Source organism: Scyliorhinus canicula, chromosome 10, assembly GCF_902713615.1.
Source record: "Scyliorhinus canicula chromosome 10, sScyCan1.1, whole genome shotgun sequence".
Classification (NCBI taxonomy): domain Eukaryota; kingdom Metazoa; phylum Chordata; class Chondrichthyes; order Carcharhiniformes; family Scyliorhinidae; genus Scyliorhinus; species Scyliorhinus canicula.
The window spans coordinates 141,367,954-141,386,342 of NC_052155.1; the positions used below are offsets into that span (position 1 = coordinate 141,367,954).

Consider the following 18,389-nt stretch of genomic DNA (forward strand, 5'->3'; position numbering starts at 1 on the left):
TCCTCGGGTGGATGTAGCTCTGACAAGGAGGCATAACTATAAGGTTCAGGGTGGGAGATATAGGAGGGATGTCCAAGGTAGGTTCTTTACTCGGAGAGTGGTTAGGGTGTGGAATGGACTGCCTGCTGTGATAGTGGAGTCGGACACTTTAGGGACTTTCAAGCGGTTATTGGATAGACACATGGAGCACACCAGAATGACAGGGAGTGGGATAGCTTGATCTTGGTTTAGGACAATGCTCGGCACAACGTCGAGGGTCGAAGGGCTGTGCTGTACTGTTCTATGTTCTCTCAGCTTTTTAAAAATAAATGTAGAATGCCCAATTATTTTTTTTTTCCAATAAAGGGGCCATTTAGCGTGGCCAATCCACCTATCCGGCACATCTTTGGGTTTTGGAGGTGAAACCCACGCAGACGCTGTGCGGAGTCTGCACGTCCTCCCCGTGTGTGCGTGGGTTTCCTCCGGGTGCTCCGGTTTCCTCCCACAGTCCAAAGATGTGCGGGTTAGGTGGATTGGCCATGCTAAATTGCCCGTAGTGTAAAAAGTAAGGTTGGGGGGGGGGGGGGGGGGGGGGGGGGGGGGGGGTTGGGTTACGGGTATAGGGTATAGGGTGGATACGTGGGTTTGAGTAGGGTGATCATTGCTCGGCACAACATTGAGGGCCGAAGGGCCTGTTCTGTGCTGTACTGTTCTATGTTCTATGTTCTATGACACGGGGAGAATGTGCAAAATCCACACGGACAGTGACCCAGGGCCGGGATTCGAACCCGGGTCCTCAGCAACATAGTCCCAGTGCTAACCATTGCACCACGTGCCGCCCTGACCACCCACACACCTGATGGGTCGACTGGGGCCAGAGGGCACCCAGGGGGTCACCTGTATGACCCAGGGCACCAGGCCCATAGCGGGCTGTCACCGCATGGAGCTCTATTGTGCAGAGTACCTCTTCCCTTTCTGAGCCACAATGGTTGGTAGATTTGTTTCAGCAATGTGTCAAAGAAAACAACTGAGCATCACCGTTGTAAGGGTTTTCCCAGCGAAGAGATTCCCTGGTGATTAACACAACTAAAATGGTTTCCCTTTATCTTGTAGAGGTGGACAATTGAAGCATCTGTGAACTTCTGAGTGAACTTTGCTGAGTGCCACTGTTTGAAATACAATGTTGAGGCTTTTGACTAAATAGTCACCACTGGATCTGCATTTCTCACCTTGCTCTGGTCACCCAGGTGGGTGGGACTGCCCTTGCCTGGTTCCATTCTTATCGATCGAATCACAGTCAGAGAATCACTGACATTCCTGCTCACACACTGGTGTCCCAAAGAGGTGAGGTACAAAGAGAGCTAACCTAAGTTTGGTAAGCAGGCGACTGAGGTAAAAACATCAATGGTGAAGTTTTGAAAATTGTGGATACAAAAGTGGACATTGTGATTTTCATTGCCGTGTTTGCCAATGAGATTCTGCCAGGTTTGATGTTGATGGCCCCTAGGATGAGAAGTTTGCCAACCTTAAGATATCAGAGCTAATAAGATCTAGATCTTCATAAAATGTGTCTTTGATTTTATCTGGGTTGGTCATAGTTAGAAACATAGGCACTAATGATGGTGGTAAAGTATTTCTCAGCCAATGGCAATCACTGTCATCAGGAAGTTATTGATATCTTTGAGAAAAGTTTGCCTTTGATAGCAAAGCCAAAGCGAGCCTCATGGGGGATGACCTAACCCTGGGGGATGGGAACCAGATTAGGAAATTAGAGGTCAGTAAAGAGGCAGCAACTAAAGCCAGTAAGGTACTAGATAATAAACTCATTGTGACTAAGGGTAAGAGTAGACAGGGAAGAGATAATGAACGCAAAGGGACAGGTGGTCTGAGGTGCATTTGTTTTAATGCGAGAAGTGTAGCAGGTAAGGCAGATGAAGTTAGGGCTTGGATTAGTACCTGGGAATATGATGTTATTGGTATTACTGAGACTTGGTTGAGGGAAGGGCAAGATTGGCAACTAAATATTCCAGGGTATAGATGCTTCAGGAGGGATAGAGAGGGAGGTAGAAGGGGTGGAGGAGTTACATTACTGGTCAGAGACGATATCACAGCTGTGATTAAGGAGGGCACTATGGAGGATTCGAGCACTGAGGCAATATGGGTAGAGCTAAGAAATAGGAAGGGTGCAGTAACATTGTTGTGACTTTGCTACAGGCCTCCCAAAAGCGAGCGTGAAGCAGAGGTACAAATATGTCGACAGATTACAGAAAAATGTAGGAGCAATAGGGTGGTCATGATGGGAGATTTTAACTTCCCCAACATTGAATGGGATTCGTGTAGTGTTGGAGGCATAGATGGAGCAGAGTTTGTAAAGAGCATCCAGGAGAGTTTTTTAGAGCAGTATGTAAATAGTCCAACTCGGGAAGGGGCCATACTGGACCTGGTATTGGGGAATGATCCCGGCCAGGTGGTTGAAGTTTCAGTCGTTGATTACTTTGGGAATAGCAATCACAATTCCGTAAGTTTTAGAATACTCATGGACAAAGACGAGAGTGGTCCTAAAGGAAGACTGCTAAATTGGGGAAAGGCAGAGTATAACAAAATTTGGCAGGAGCTAGGGAATGTGGATTGGGGGCAGCTGTTTAAGGGTAAATCCACATTTTAAATGTGGGAGTCTTTTAAGGAAAGGTTGATTAGAGTGCAGGACAGACATGTCCCTGTGAAAATGAGGAATAGAAATGGCAAGATTAGGGAACCATGGATGACGGGTGGAATTGTGAGACGAGCTAAGATGAAAAAGGAAGCATACAAAGGATCCAGGCGACTTAAAACTGATGAAGCTTTGCAGGAATATCGGGAAATAGAACAAATCACAAACGTGCAATAAAGAGGGCTAAAAGGGGTCATGAAATATCTTTGGCTAACCAGGTTAAGGAAAATCCCAAAGCCTTTTATTCGTATATAAGGAGCAAGAGGGTAACTAGAAAAAGGATTGACCCACTCAAAGACAAAAGAGGGAATTTATGCGTGGAGTCAGAGGAAATGGGGGAGATTCTTAATGATTACTTTGCATCGGTATTCACCAAGGAGAGGGACATCACGGATGTTGAGGCTGGGGATGGATGTTTAAATACGCTAGGTCAAGTCGGCATAAGGAAGGGGGAAGTCTTGGGTATTCTAAAAGGCATTAAGGTGGACAAGTCCCCAGGTCCGGATGGGATCTATCCCAGGTTACTGAGGGAAGCGAGGGATGAAATAGCTGGGGCCTTAACAGATACCTTTGCAGCATCCTTGAGCACGGGTGAGGTCCCGGAGGACTGGAGAATTGATAGTTGTCCCTTTGTTTAAGAAGGGTAGCAGGGATAATCCAGGGAATTATAGACCTGTGAGCTTGACGTCAGTGGCAGGGAAACTGTTGGAGAAGATACTGAAGGATAGGATCTATTCACATTAGGAAGAAAATAGACTTATCAGTGATAGGCAGCGTGGTTTTGTGCAGGGAAGGTCATGTCTTACAAACCTAATAGAATTAGGTTTTGAGGCATTTGATAAAGTTTCTCATAGCAGGTTGATGGAAAAAGTGAAGATGTATGGGGTTCAGGATGTACTATCTAGATGGATAAAGAACTGGCTGGGCAACAGGAGACAGAGAGTAGTGATGGAAGGGAGTGTCTCAAAATGGAGAAAGGTGACTAGTGGTGTTCCACAGGGATCCGTGCTCGGACCACTGTTGTTTGTGATATACATAAATGATCTGGACGAAGGTATAGGTGGTCTGATTAGCAAGTTTGCAGATGATACTAAGATTGGTGGAGTTGCAGATAGTGAGGAGGACTGTCAGAGAATACAGCAAAATATAGATAGATTGGAGAGTTGGGCAGAGAAATGGCAGATGGAGTTCAATCCAGGCAAATGCGAGGTGATGCATTTTGGAAGATCCAATTCAAGAGCGGACTATACGGTCAATGGAAGAGTCCTGGGGAAAATTGATGTACAGAGAGATCTGGGAATTCAGGTCCATTGTACCCTGAAGGTGGCAACGCAGGTTGATAGAGTGGTCAAGAAGGCATACAGCATGCTTGCCTTCATCAGACAGGGTATTGAGTACAAGAGTCGCCAGGTTATGTGACAGTTGCATAGGACTTTGGTTAGGCCACATTTGGAATACTGCGTGCAGTTCTGGTCACCCACATTACCAGAAGGATGTGGATGCTTTAGAGAGGGTGCAGATGAGGTTCACCAGGATATTGCCTGGTATGGAGAGTAGTCACTATGAAGAAAGGTTGAGGGGATTAGGATTGTTTTGGAGGTTGAGGGGGGATCTGATTGAGGTCTACAAAATTATGAGCGGTATGGACAAGGTGGATAGAAACAAGCTTTTTCCAAGATTGGGGGTGTCAATTACAAGGGGTCACGATTTCAAGGTGAGAGGGGGAAAGTTTAAGAGAGATGAGCGTGGAAAGTTTTTTATGCAGAGGGTGGTGGGTGCCTGGAACGCTTTGCCAGCGGAGGTGGGAGAGGAGGGCATGATAGCATCATTTAAGATGCTTCTAGACAGATATATGAACGGGCGGGGAACAGAGGGAAGTAGATCCTTGGAAAATAGGCAACAGGTTTAAGGATCTGGATAGGCACAGGCTGGGAGGGCCGAAGGACCTGTTCCTGTGCTGTAACTTTCTTTGTTCTTTGTTCTTTTTTGTTCATGACTTTGTGCTTTGCATCGAACACTCCAGAACAAGGTTAAAGTTAGCACCAGTTTGCTCAAGTTCTTCAGCTTTGGCAGGTTAAGTTTCACTTAGTACTGCAACTCTATGGCCGCGATTCTCTGGAAAAATTGCCAAGTATTGTAGCAAGTGGGAATTGTCGTGAGCTTGCTGGTGCTTGGCCAAGTGAGACCGGCAACACTATTGAACATGGTCCACTTAACAAGGCCTCACGGGCTTTCCTCTGCAAATGAAAGCTCGCCAGCTGATTCCCAGGGACGGCACTCGCCAGCCCCCTACGAACAAGGTCAAGCAGCACTTGCTCAGTCAACCCCAGCCAGCTCACAACAATGGCACCAAAAAGACTGGTTCCAATATTATTGGATGCAGACCTGGGGAGGCCAGGAGGGATGTCCTGTTCCCGAGAGTCCAGGAGGGTCAGCCAGTGCTGCCTAGGACGAGTGGCGGCGGCTGTGAGCTCTGGGAGTGTGACCAGGAGGACTGGCCTCCAGTGCAGGAAAACGGTCAACGTCTTACACTTGGCAGCACAAGTGAGTCGACACCACCGCCGTCCCCCTGAGACCTTTCCACCCCCACATGAGTATCCACCCCCCCCAACTCTCTATGCAACCCCCCACTGTCCCTCCAACATCCTCCCCCTTCAACCCTCCCCCCCAACCCTTCCGTCACCCACCCACCCCCTCACCACTGTGAACCACGCATGTGGCTAACGATGCCTTCTCTGTGCCTCTTCAGCCAAAGCTCTCCTACAATCACCGGGAGAGGCTCAGACTGGCGGTGGTATGCCGGACATCAGGGTCCTCACGACCTTCGAGGAGCGTGCCCTGGAGCTGACTGCGGTGGCCGAAGACAGAGCGGTCACCAATGTGGAAGCTGGCAGACGCATCACAGGTGAGAAACCACTGGGCTCCACCCGGGGAACCTGTCAAATGTGAGTTGTTATTGCCTTACTGACTGACCCATCCCTCCCAGTGACCGTATGTTCATTCTCCTGCAGGTCCTTCAGCCGACGGCACCGCGTGGCTCCTCTCCAGTCTCACATGAGACCATCTTGGAGGATAGCTCCGAGAATACCCCGATCGACTTCTCATTGGTGTCACCCCCACCCTCCACCAGCGCAGATACACACACCTCGGCGGGAAATGTTAATGGTCAGCTTTCTGGGACACAATCTGGTCAGCACCACACTGTTACTGATGTACATCAGCCCAGGCGAGACAGCATTCGGAGGTCTGCTGGATCCCAGGACCCAACTGGGTCCCAGCCGGATGCTGAGCCTGTGGAACAGGTTATCCTGGAGCTCACGGAGACGTTAGGGTGCGGCTGGGATATTCAGAGGGAGATTTCAGCTTGGAGGAGTCCCAGAGGCTATGGGTGCAGGGGATGTCGCTGGCAACGTGTGGCACTGAGGCCAACGCTGCTGGGGAGGTGTCCACAGTGGAGAGCCAGGTGCATGACGTCGGTAGCATTAGTGAAGGTGTCCAAAGCATCGGGCAGTCGGCGACAGCCATGGCTGAGGGTCTCGGCAGAACATTCGACTCGCTGAGGGATGTGACCCAGTACCAGACTGGCCTTGATGAGGTTCTGTGAGACATGTTCTGCTCTCAAGTGGGCATGGCCGAGGTGCTGTGGAGCTTGTCCCAGTCACAGGTGGGCTTTGCTGAGGCAACCTGCTGCGTATTTCGCGGAGGTGGAGCCAGCTCGTCATTAGCTGGCAACAGGATCTTCTGGTCCTGCGGTTGTCTACAGGGTTTCCAATTAAATACACCCCTTTTCACCAGGGAATTTGCTGCTGAGGTGCACCGTCAATGGGACCAGAAAATCCCATCAGCATGAACGGCTGAAAAATTCCGTCCTGAGTTAATGTTTCAGGTTGATGAGATTTCATCACATCATGAAGAAGGATAGGAATATAAGAGTTTTTAAGCCAGTAGAAGGGGCAAACAGAATGAAGTGCTTTCCAATCGCCTCCCTTCACGGTGAGTGATTTTGAAGTGGGCAGCTAAAAATTGACAGCACTTAACTCTGTTTGAAGTCGTCCAGGAGCTGTCAATCAAAGTTTGATGTTAAAGCATTTCAGAGTTACTCAACCAATAAGCAAGATGAGTGGAACAATGCTGACAGCTGAGGTGTGTGGAAGTTGTTAATCACAGCATAGTTAAAAGATCTGTGGGGGATTAAACACAACCAACTGGCTTTCTCTTGCCAGGAATTAACAAGTGCTGCTTCCTGTGTCTGAACCAGCTGGTGTATTGCACAGGCGACTGTTAAAGTAGTAATTGTTTTCATTGCCTCAGTCTGGACTGCACCTTAGCTTCCAGACAGGGTATTTCTTCTGGGGGACTTCCTGGCAGGGTCGTTTTTTTGGGGGGGGGGGGCTCTCATTATTGAGGAGGTCTCTGTGGGGGTCTCTTTATTTAGGGGGTCCCTGTGGTTGGGTGTATTTAGGCGGTCTCATGCAGTTCCTTATTTAGGGGGTCTCGGAAGTTTCTTATTTTGGGGCTCTCTGGGGGTGTTCCTTATTTAGGGGGTCTCTGGGAGGTTCTCTTATCTAGGGGTTCTCTGAGGGAGGGCAGGAGGGTCTGGTGGGGGTGGGCAGGTCTTGCATTGTGTTGGAGGTTGGCCTATGTGCAGCCTCCTACCGGCGCAGGACATGAACTTCTAACCTGCCGCTTGTGGGGGGCCGGAGCATCAGAAATGGATCGGCGTGCTTTCCTTCATAATGTTAGATTCTCCGCTTCATCAGTAACTCCCCTACCGGCGGCATGAGGTGGAGAATGTCGCTCATTCACTCTGTTTCAGCCTCAACAGATACTGCCCTGCCTGGTGAGTATTTCCAACACTTTGTTTTATTTTAACCCTTTATATACAGTGTTTGAAACCACACCAGATTTATTTTCATTGGCAAAGCACCTTTTGCAATCTAAGGATATCCCAAGCTGCTCCATAACTGAGGCTGCATTTTTGGAGTGTGACTACTGTGGAAATGCAGGAAATGCAACAGTCAATTTGTGCACAGCAAGGTCCCACAAACAGCAATGTGATAATGAGCAGGTGATTGTACTTCAATTAGGTTGGTTGAGAGATGGGGTGGCACGTGGTGCAGTGGTTAGCACTGCTGCTTCACAGCACTGAGGACCCAGTTCGATCCCGGCCCAGGGTCACTGTGGAGTTTGCACATTCTCCCTGTGTCTGCATGGGTCTCACCCCCACAACCCAAAGATGTGCAGGGTAGGTGGATTGGCCACACTAAATTTCCCCTTAATTGGACAACAAAAGTTGGTTCAGGGATGAAATATTGGCTAGAACATCAGGAGAACCCTTTCTCCTCTTTGAATGGTGTCATGGAATCTTTTACCCGAGAGAGTGGTCAGTGCCCCAGCTTAACATTTCATTCAAAAGACAGCACCTCCAACAGTGCAGTACTCCCTCAGTACTGAATTCAATAAGAGTTGCACAATAATTTACCAGGCAGAAGTTGAGACCAAATTGTCAGTCAAAATGTGGCTGGTTCTCGGCCGGCACAGTAAAAGTTGAGGTTGGTCAATCTCAGCATGTCCACTTGAGGTCTAACTATCTAACAGATGGGCACTGCAATTTGAAGATTGGGGGGGAAACTGGTATTGGTACAATGCAGCTGTCAGAATTGTGATAAAAAGCCAAATGGTTCATTAACATCCTTTGGAGAAGGAAACCTGCCATCCTTATTATTCAGGAACAAAATCACGACACAGCCCTACTCCACCCTAATTAACTGGGATGTGTCAGCAAGCTGGGGGCTTAACTGTAAGAATAGTTTGAGCCACAAAGGCCAAAGATAAATTTAAAGAAATCGAAATGAAACTCCACAACAGAACAGTAATCTTCTATTGTCACTCACAGGGCTCGGTGTGATATGCTGAATTTGGGGTTTGATGCCTCCCTGCTCCTGTGGAATATACTGGCCACTGCCATCGCCGCTAGCGTCTCCAGAAGATCCCTGTGGAAAAGCAATCAATATTGGAAAATAAAAATGTGTTAGATCAAATGAAAAAAGCATTAGATCAGCCTTGAGGGGGACACAAAGAAATGGAAAGTTTACTCACATCAGGTTCAACATCATAACATTGCTCTTCGCTGGCACGTGGGTCTGATTTAATCGTCAGTTCTTGGATGGACCCCTGGAAAACATGAAATAAGATTAAAGATTTCAACAGCGTTAAACTGAGTACTGGCATGAATGATTCTGTACCTGCTGTTTGCATATCTTCACCCTCTTCCCTTGGAGACTAGCATGAAAGATTCACAGACTGATGTGAACATCGTTCCATGATGGCAATCATCATGATACCAGTTATACCCCCAGCTGGCACACTAGTTAGTCCAATACAGTTGAAGGGTTTTTCTCCATTCTCACAACCGATACAGTGAGCTGGGGTGTGGTGGCATGGTGAGGGGAATCTCCCATCCCCACCAGATATGACCTAGTAATCAGAGCTAGAACTCCAGTATTCACTCGGCAAGACTGTCCGGAGTAGCATTTGAATCTTGCACTTTCTGAATCAGAGACCAGAATACTGGGCTGGATTCCCCAGTCCCCCTGCCATGTGTTCCGTGGCCGCACGCTGGAGGTAGGATTCTATGTTCCCACCGCATCGGGAAATCCACTACCATTGATGAGTGCCAGAGAATCCAGCGTCAGGCAGAAAATGGGACCTATGCCGATATCGTTCCGATGCTCTGGTCCATCACTGGCCTTGGGATCAAGGTTCGTGCCCCGCGCCAGCAGGAGGATGCAAATGGGTCATTACCACCCATTTGTATTCTATTAACGGGCCAGGCACAATATTCTCCGGGCCCTCATGATTCTCCAGTCCTCTGGGTCAGGAGTCACTTGGCCCAGAATTGGTGCAGGTCCCAACAAGCGTGGCTCCGATGCAGTGGATCTGGCGGTGGGACAAGGGCATAACACTTGAAGTGAATTGCCCCCAAAGTTCATCGGAGAGCAACCCTTCCCCCCACAATGCAAGAACAGACCCCCCAGACCACCTAATTAAAGAACCCCCCCCGAACCCCCTAATTAAAGAGACCACCCCAGAGACCTCCTAGTTAAAAAGACCTCTACCAGAAGAGAAACCCCTGTATGGAATACCCCCAGACGCGAGATCCCTGTCTGGAAAGAGCAGCCCAGACAGAAACTAACAGAAAACTCTCTTTGATGTGGCCCAGCAGGTGTCAATTAAAGCTGATGTTTATAAACATTGCAGTGACTTTCACAGCTGACTACTTCAAAGCCGCTCATGCAATGAACAGGCCAGCATGGCAGCACAGTGGTTAGCACTGTTGCTTCAGAGCGCCTGGGTCCCAGGTTCGATTCCTGGCTTTGGTCACTGTCTGTGCGGAGTCTGCATGTTCTCCCTGTGTCTATGTGGATATCCTCCGGGTGCTTCGGTTTCCTCCCACAAGTCCCAAAAGACGTGCTGTTAGGTAATTTGGACAATGTGGCGACTCGGGACTTTTTGCAGTAACTTCACTGCAGGTTAATGCAAGCCTACTTGTGACAATAAAGATTATTATTATTATTAAATGAAACAATGCAGACAGCTAGGGCTGGATTCTCCGCCTCCTGAAGCCAAAATCACGTTTGGCAACAGGGTGGAGAATCCCTGTTGGCGCACAAAATCGGGACCAGTGCCGGGTTTTGCAATTCTCTGGAAGTGTGGGGGGGGCTGTATTGGCAGCCAGAGTTGCGAGCTCTATGGCAGCTGCCTGCTAGCCCCCAGCAAAACAGGGAATTTTGACGGCAGTTTTCCTGGCGTAAAAGACCACAGTTCTCCCAACGGCACGGGGTAATGGTCCCAAAAACAGAGAGCAGGATTCTGTGATCTTGAGTCTGTGTTGATGCCGCCAGAAACACCCAGCACGGCACTGGAGCGACCCTCGCCACTCCAGCTGCTGATCCTAGCATGAACTGGGCACAGCGTGGTCCACGCCTGCGCAGTGGCACCGGCAGCAACGCACGCGTGCGCAATGCCTTCTTTCTCCGCGACGGCCCCGACGTAACATGGCTACAGGGACTTGTGCGGAAGAAAGGAGGCCCCCCAGCCGAGAGGCTGGCCCGCCGATCGGTGGGCCCTGTTCGCAGGTCAGGCCACATCGGAGGCCCCCACCGGGGCCAGACCCCCCTGCCCCTCCCGACAGGCCGAGGTCCTGCCGGCTGAGAGGAGGTGTGAACGGCGCCGGCAGTACTCGGGTTTTTTACGATGGCCGCTCGGCTCATCCCAGGCCGAGAATCGGCAGGAGGGCCGCTTACCGGCACTGCGCCAAGCACGTCGGTGCCAATGGCATCGGGGCGGCGTGACACGATTCCCGCCGGTGGCGTGGATTCTCCGGCCCGGCCCCGGGCTGAGAGAATCCCGCCCGGAGAATCCAGCCCTTGCTGTGTGTGTGAGCTGTCAATTGCAGCCCTGGTGAGTTTTAAGGCCCTGAGGCTGGATTCTCCCAAAAACGGGGTGAAGGACGCAGTCCTGAAAACGGTGGAGTTTCACGACGGCGTCATCGGGCCCCCAGTGGAGCTACTCAACGGCCCACAAGGGACTAGCACGGCCGCAAGTGCCCGAGGGAACGGCTGCCGATTGCATCATTGGCACGGCACCGCAGCTACTCATAAATATTCTCCCGTCACTCAGCGTCACAGGCAAGATGGCCGCCAGAAGAGCAGCCCCGCGGTTTAGGGACGGCGAGTTGGAAACCCTCCTGGACGCCGTGGAGGAGAGGAGACTTGTGTTGAGGGACGCAGGATGAGGCGCCATTGTTCGGCGTGCGTGGGCGGAGGTGGCCAAGGCTGGCAGTGCCGTCGGGGCGGTGGCAAGATCTGCAGATCAGTGCTGAAAGAAGCTGCACAACCTCCTCATGGCAGCCAGGGTGAGTACCCAGCACTGTGCCCCGATACTCCTACCTCCCCACACACGTGACCTCCCCCCCCCCACACACGTGACCTGCCCCCCCCCCCCCCAGGGGGACGGTCCCACCCCCACCCTGACCCACATGCCTGCACCCACCCATGCCAGCCGCAATGGCCGGGTGCCCTGTGCACTAATGCCATCAGAGACCCAAACCCTGGGCTGCATGCGTCGGACCATCTGACACTGTTGCTGTTTGTGTTTGCCTGCCCCACCCTCCCCCCCCACCCCAGGAGAAGTCTGCGCATAACCGCCGGGGTAGGAGAAGACCAGAGGAGGACCACTAGAACTGCGGCCCATCACCGTGCCCGAGCAGAGAGCACTGGACATCGTTGGCAGACCAGAGGAGTGGGAGGTCGCCGATACGGAGGTCGGAGGCACGCCACCAAGTGAGAACCCCCTGCCTGTATGCTGCCCCTCACAATACATGTGTGCCCACCCCCACCCCCCTCACTCACCCCCCAACCCCTTCACCCCACCACAACCCCTTTCCCAAACCCCTTCACCTCACCCCCAAGCCCTTACCCAAACCCCCTCACCCCACCCCCCATCCTCCTCACCACACACCCTCACCACCGCACACCTCAACCCCATCCGTCTGTCGAACCATACATGCTGTTTTGTGTCTTGCAGGACCAGCCGGCGATAGTCCAGGCCCATCCAGCACCCCCCGCCCCCAGCCAGTGCCAGGACCGGTGCCCCCCCACCCCCCTGGGTCCCAAGCACCAACGGGGAGGGCAGCCGTAACAACAGTCCTCCGTCCGAGACGAGCCAGCAAACTATGACATAGGGGACAGAAAATCAGGGGACAGACACAGGGGAAACCACGACACAGGGGACCATCACACAGCACAACACGATAGCATGGTACCATGGACAGCACGGTAGCACAGTGGTTAGCACTGTGGCTTCAGAGCACCAGGTTCGATTCCCCACTGGGCCACTGTCTGTGCGGAGTCTGCGCGTTCTCCCCGTGTCTGCGTGGGTTTCCTCCAGGTGCTCCGGTTTCCTCCAACAGTCCAAAGACTTGCAGGTTAGGTGGATTGGTCATGATAAATTGCCCTTAGTGTTCAAAAAGGTTAGGAGGGTTATTGGGTTACGGAGATAGGGTAGAAATGAGGGCTTAAGTGGGTTGGTGCAGACTCGATGGGCGAAATGGCCTCCTTCTGCACTGTATGTTCTAACACTACACAGGAGACCCCGGACTTCGGGTTCGATGATGACAGAGACTATCACCTCGGTTGGGCTCTTTAGTGAGGAGGCTTCTGAGACACAGCCGATCCGGTACAGCAGGTGGAGGTAGGAGCAGCCGAGAGGCCGGACAGTCGGAGGGCAGCCCGGCTCCAGCTGCCAGCTGCTGCCCAGACGGGTCCCAGGTTCCTGGAATATCCACTTCCATCCATAGTTCAGGTGCAATCAGAGATCCAGGGACCAGAGAAGGGGGTGGTGGCCGGCTTCCAGCGCCTGCAGACGCAGGTGGAGGAGTCCAACAGCCTGCAGGAAGAAGCAGGGAGTGGTGCCGGTCATGTGTGCCACCCAGGCTGAAACCGCACTGCACGGGTGGTATCCGCGGTGGAGGCATGGGGAGCCACGGTGTCGGTCATGGGCCAGGTCATGCAAGGCCTGGGCATTCTGTGCAGGTGGGGGCTGTGACCCTGGACAGGGCTGCCCACTCACAGGCAGCCATGTGCCAGACCCAGCTGCAGATTGCAGCGGTGCTCCTCAGCGTGGCCCAGTCTCAGCAGGCAATGGCTGAGAGCATCGGCGGCATTGCCCAGGAGCTGGCCAGCGTCACACAGACACAGATAGGGTGGACCACTCTCTGTGCTCCATGGCCGCTAACGTTCAGACCCTGGTCAATACCAGAACGGGCATCCAGGACTGGCAGCGGCAAGTGTCGGGGGGTGGCCTCGGGAATTGGCCCCGCTTGTACCCCCGCCCCATGGAGAAACCCGGGGGCCATCGGGCATCCTGAACGAGGAGGAGGTGCCAGGTCCCGTGCCGGTGACTCCTGCAGAGGAGATGCCGGAACACCACAGCATCTCGGACACCCCGCCTCCCCCCTCCCCCCCGTCCTTGGTGCATTTGGTGGACAGTGGGCAGAAAAGGGTGGCACTATGCCAGCCGGGATGCCTGAGGAGCAGCCAGGCCCATCCAGTCCGGGCCGCCCCAGGAAATGTGCGCCGACGGGGACCTTAGTCGCAGGGCAGGGCTCACAGAAATCCACCTGCACTCCTACTGTACCGTCTGGGGAACCACCTAGGAGTAGTGATAGGGCCCATTAGGCCAGATAGTTAGATACCAGTTAAGTTGGCACGGCTGCAGGGCACAGTTTGGGTGTAGGGGCAGAATGTATATACCTCTGCACATTAAACACATGTTAACACTGTTGAAAGGAGCCTCTGTGCTCTGTCTGATGGGTGCCGGGTGGGGCGGTAAGTGACGGCCACTGGGAGTTGGGGGTAGTGGACGAGTGAGACGCAGTGGGTAGGCCATAGACCCCACCCCACCTGAATGTCCCCATCACCCCATCCCCCGTGATTCGACACAGCTATGTGATGGACTAGCCAGCTCGCATGCGGGATCACCTAAGTAGAAGGTGCTACTGTGGGTATGAGTCAGACATTGTCTAACGATTTGGAGCTCGGAGCTCATCACAGAGCGGGCTGTCATCATCCTCCATCCCATGGACCAGGCCCGCTTTCAGTAGTGACCCAGTGCCCCCAGCCCATTGTGCCGCAGCTGGATATATAATGGAGGGGTGGTGTGCATGCGGGTGGGTCGCCGGTATGGGAGGTGCATGTGTTCGGTGGTGGGGGAGGAGAGGGTGTTCGGTGGTGGGGCAGGTGGGTGTGTTCGGTGGTGGGGCAGGTGGGTGTGTTCGGTGGTGGGGCAGGTGGGTGTGTTCGGTGGTCGGGCAGGTGGGTGAGCTCGGTGGTGGGGCAGGTGGGTGTGTTCAGTGGTGGGGTAGGTGGGTGTGTTCGGTGGTGGGGCAGGTGGGTGTGTATGGTGGGGCAGGTGGGTGAGCTCGGTGGTGGGGCAGGTGGGTGTGTTCAGTGGTGGGGTAGGTGGGTGTGTTCGGTGGTGGGGCAGGTGGGTGTGTATGGTGGGGCAGGTGGGTGTGTTCGGTGGTGGGGCAGGTGGGTGTGTTCGGTGGTGGGGCAGGTGGGTGTGTTCAGTGGTGGGGCAGGTGGGTGTGTTCGGTGGTGGGGCAGGTGGGTGTGTTCGGTGGTGGGGCAGGTGGGTGTGTTCGGTGGTGGGGCAGGTGGGTGTGTTTGGTGGTGGGGCAGGTGGGTGTGTTCAGTGGTGGGGCAGGTGGGTGTGTTCGGTGGTGGGGTAGGTGGGTGTGTTCGGTGGTGGGGCAGGTGGGTGTGTTCGGTGGTGGGGCAGGTGGGTGTGTTTGATGGTGGGGCAGGTGGGTGTGTATGGTGATGGGGCAGGTGGGTGTGTTCGGTGGTGGGGCAGGTGGGTGTGTTCAGTGGTGGGGCAGGTGGGTGTGTTTGGTGGTGGGGCAGGTGGGGTGTTCGGTGGTGGGGCAAGTGGGTGTGTTTGATGGTGGGGCAGGTGGGTGTGTTCGGTGGTGGGGCAGGTGGGTGTGTTCGGTGGTGGGGCAGGTGGGTGTGTTCGGTGGTGGGGCAGGTGGGTGTGTTCGGTGGTGGGGCAGGTGGGTGTGTTCGGTGGTGGGGCAGGTGGGTGTGTTCGGTGGTGGGGCAGGTGGGTGTGTTCGGTGGTGGGGCAGGTGGGTGTGTATGGTGGGGCAGGTGAGGGTGTCAGATGGTGAGGGGGTGCGGTATTGTGGTGTCCGTGCCCCTGCACAGCACAGCACAGCAACCACCCCCCTAGTTGCTGAAACGTGCGTCGATCAAAGCGTCCCGTGCTCGCTGGCCCTGCCGATGTCGTAATGCAGCCTCCTGTGCATGGCCAGCATCCATGCCCCGCCCATTGTCCATCTTCCCCTCATCCTCCTCGTCTGGAGAGGCCTACTCTTCCTGCTCCTCCTCCTCCAGCATATCGCCCCTCTGCTGGGCTATATTGTGGAGATCGCAGCATATCACAATGATGCGGCCGACTCTCCTAGCCTCGTGCTGGAGGGCCCCTCCATAGCTGTCCAGGCACCTGAAGCGCATCTTTAGCACCCCAAACACCTCTTGACCACACGCCTGGTCACATAAATGGGCATCATTGTAGCGGTTCTCCGCATCGCTCTGTAGCCTCCGTGTAGGTATCATCAGCCATGACTGCAACGTGTAACCGCTGTCACCCAGCAACCAGCCCCGCAGCCGGGGGGGGGGGGGGGGGGGGGGGGGTCCCTCGAACATACCGGGGATGAATGATTGTGCCAATATGAATAAGTCATGTACACTGCCCAGGTACTGGGCGCAGATGTGGAGGATCTTCAGACCACCTGAACGTTCATGGAGTGGTATTGCTTCCTGTTTGTGAACATCGGCCTGCTATCGGCCGGTTGACATGCACATCATCGATGACCTGCTGGACCCGGGGCATCCCGGAGACAGCAGCAAAGCCCGCTCCCCAGGCGCAAGGGCATAAGGGGTGGTCAGTAACGGCGCGGATGCACCTGTGCGCCGATGACTGGGAGATGCTGGACAGGTCTCCACTCAGCGACTGGAACGACCCCGTGGCTTAGAAGTTCAGGGCGATCGTCACCTTGACAGCCACCGGGAAAGGGTGTCCCCCCCACTCCCACGCGGTGCCAGGTGTGCCGTCATATGGCAGATATGAGCGACGCTTTCCCAGCTCATCCGCCGTCTCCTCCTGCATGCCCGGTCCGGGAGTTCCTGAAAGGTCATGCGGTGCTGGTACACATGGGGCCTCATCAGGTGCCTCCTTGGCACAACCACCACCTCCTCCTCCTCGCCTTGTTCCTCCTCCTCCTCCTCAGCCTGTCGGGCGGGCCGCCCTCCAGCCTGAGCGGCTGCCACCTGCCGCTCTGCGGCCCACTCCTCTTTGAGCCGCCTGCACTCACCCTGCCACAGGGCTGCATGCTTGTCATGGCGGCCAACATTGCTGGGTGGTTCCCAAGCATTATGATCTGCAGGAGATGAGGGGGACATGTTAACATGGCGCATGGACCTGTGCACAACCAGATACCATGGGCGACATGGCCACCTCGGTTGACACCGCACGCCCAAGCCACACATGCCCTCCACTCTCGCCCCGTTGGTGCCCCCGCTCCTGGCGCCCGTCCCTGCTGCCATGGCACTGTTTCATGGCACTGTCCCCACTGGGGGCTGCTTCGGTGTGGCCCTGGGTGGTCCCCCGGTGAGTGTCGCTGGTTGAGTGGAGTGGCCAGGGAGGGGGGGGGGCGCCACCCACCCATAGGGCCGTTAACCCTGCATTCACCCAGAGCGCAGGGTGGGCGGCCAACAAGATGGCTGCCGTAATGTTGCTGTGTTCATGGGCACCGCTCTGTCATGGCGGGGGCTGCCCGACTGCTCGGCCTGTCCCTCTCCCCACCACCCGCAGACATCAGAGCCAGTGTCCATTACGGGGGCACGCGATCCCCCACGCTAACTCCTATCTCCTCCCGCTGCCGCATCAGCCACCACGCTGGCATCACCATTTTTTATAGGTGATTAGAACCACGCCGTCTGGACTTCAGAATCACCCAGGCCCCAGAGAATCGGTCGTCGGGCCACCTAATGTGATTTTCCGGACCTCCCGGCAATTACCGCGACACCGGCGTGTTGGGGAGTCCTGAGAATCGGAATTGGAGCGAAACCGGCTTCAAAGCAGATTTCGGCGTCAGAGCCGATTCTCCGGCCGATCATATTTCGCGATGTCGCCGCGGAGCTGTGGAGAATCCAGCCCCTGATTTCTTTTCACTGCTTTGGCCTGCACTTCTCTCCAGCTTCCAGACAGGGATCTCTCTTCTGGGGTGTCTCTGGGGAGGGTCTCTTTAATTAGTGGGTCTCTGGGGAGGTCTCTTTAATTTGTGGGTCTCTGGGGAGGTCTCTTTAATTAGTGGGTCTCTGGGGAGGTCTCTTTAATTTGTGGGTCTCTGGGGAGGTCTCTTTAATTAGTGGGTCTCTGGGGAGGTCTCTTTAATTAGTGGGTCTCTGGGGAGGTCTCTTTAATTAGTGGGTCTCTGGCAGGGTCTAATTAGGGAGTCTCTGATGGAGAGTGGTGTTGGGGCGGAGTTCAGTTACCCATGTACTGTGGGAAGGGGGGTTTGACCCAGAAAATCTCAGGGACGGGGGTCTGAATTGCATTGCGGGGGGTGGGGTGGAGGGGGTGTTGGAGGGAGGCCTAACTACACAGCTCGGTTTCAGGCCGCCTGCCCAAAATGGCAGCCCGATAGTGGGAATGCCTTGGGAATCCCTCGCAATCCTCACCATGCTAAAATTTGCATGGTTCAGGATTGGGATTTGCTTCCTGATTTGCACTCCCAGTATGAACGTAAATCAGGTGCAATTCAGCTTTGGCGGGAAAACAAAATGGAGAATCCTGCACAACATGTACATATATCACACCTTTCATGGCCTCAGCATGGTGCAGCAAGATGCAGAATCAACTATGTGCTTTAAAGTGTAGTCTTTGTTGTACTGTAGGACATGTGGCTGCCAAAATTGCATTGAAACTCCCCACAATTAAATCAATGAGTAGATCGTCTGTTTAGGATCTTGAGTGGGGAATAAATAATAATAATAATAATCTTTATTATTGTCCCAAGTAGGCTTACATTAACACTGCAATGACGTTACTGTGAAAAGCCCCTAGTCGC

At 53.8% G+C, this 18,389-nt stretch overlaps 1 protein-coding gene across 6 annotated transcripts in view; it reads right to left on the reverse strand.

Moving 5' to 3' along the window:
* The window catches only part of LOC119972690 (collagen alpha-1(XV) chain-like), a 521,348-nt gene that overhangs the window by 329,286 nt on the left and 173,673 nt on the right, over positions 1–18,389 (reverse strand). For all 6 annotated transcript variants that reach the window (XM_038809807.1, XM_038809806.1, XM_038809803.1 and 3 more), the window contains 2 exons: positions 8,789–8,863; positions 8,584–8,682 (listed from right to left, as the gene is read on the reverse strand). In XM_038809807.1, the coding sequence (XP_038665735.1) occupies positions 8,584–8,682; positions 8,789–8,863 (174 nt within the window). The remainder of the gene's footprint in view (positions 1–8,583; positions 8,683–8,788; positions 8,864–18,389) is intronic.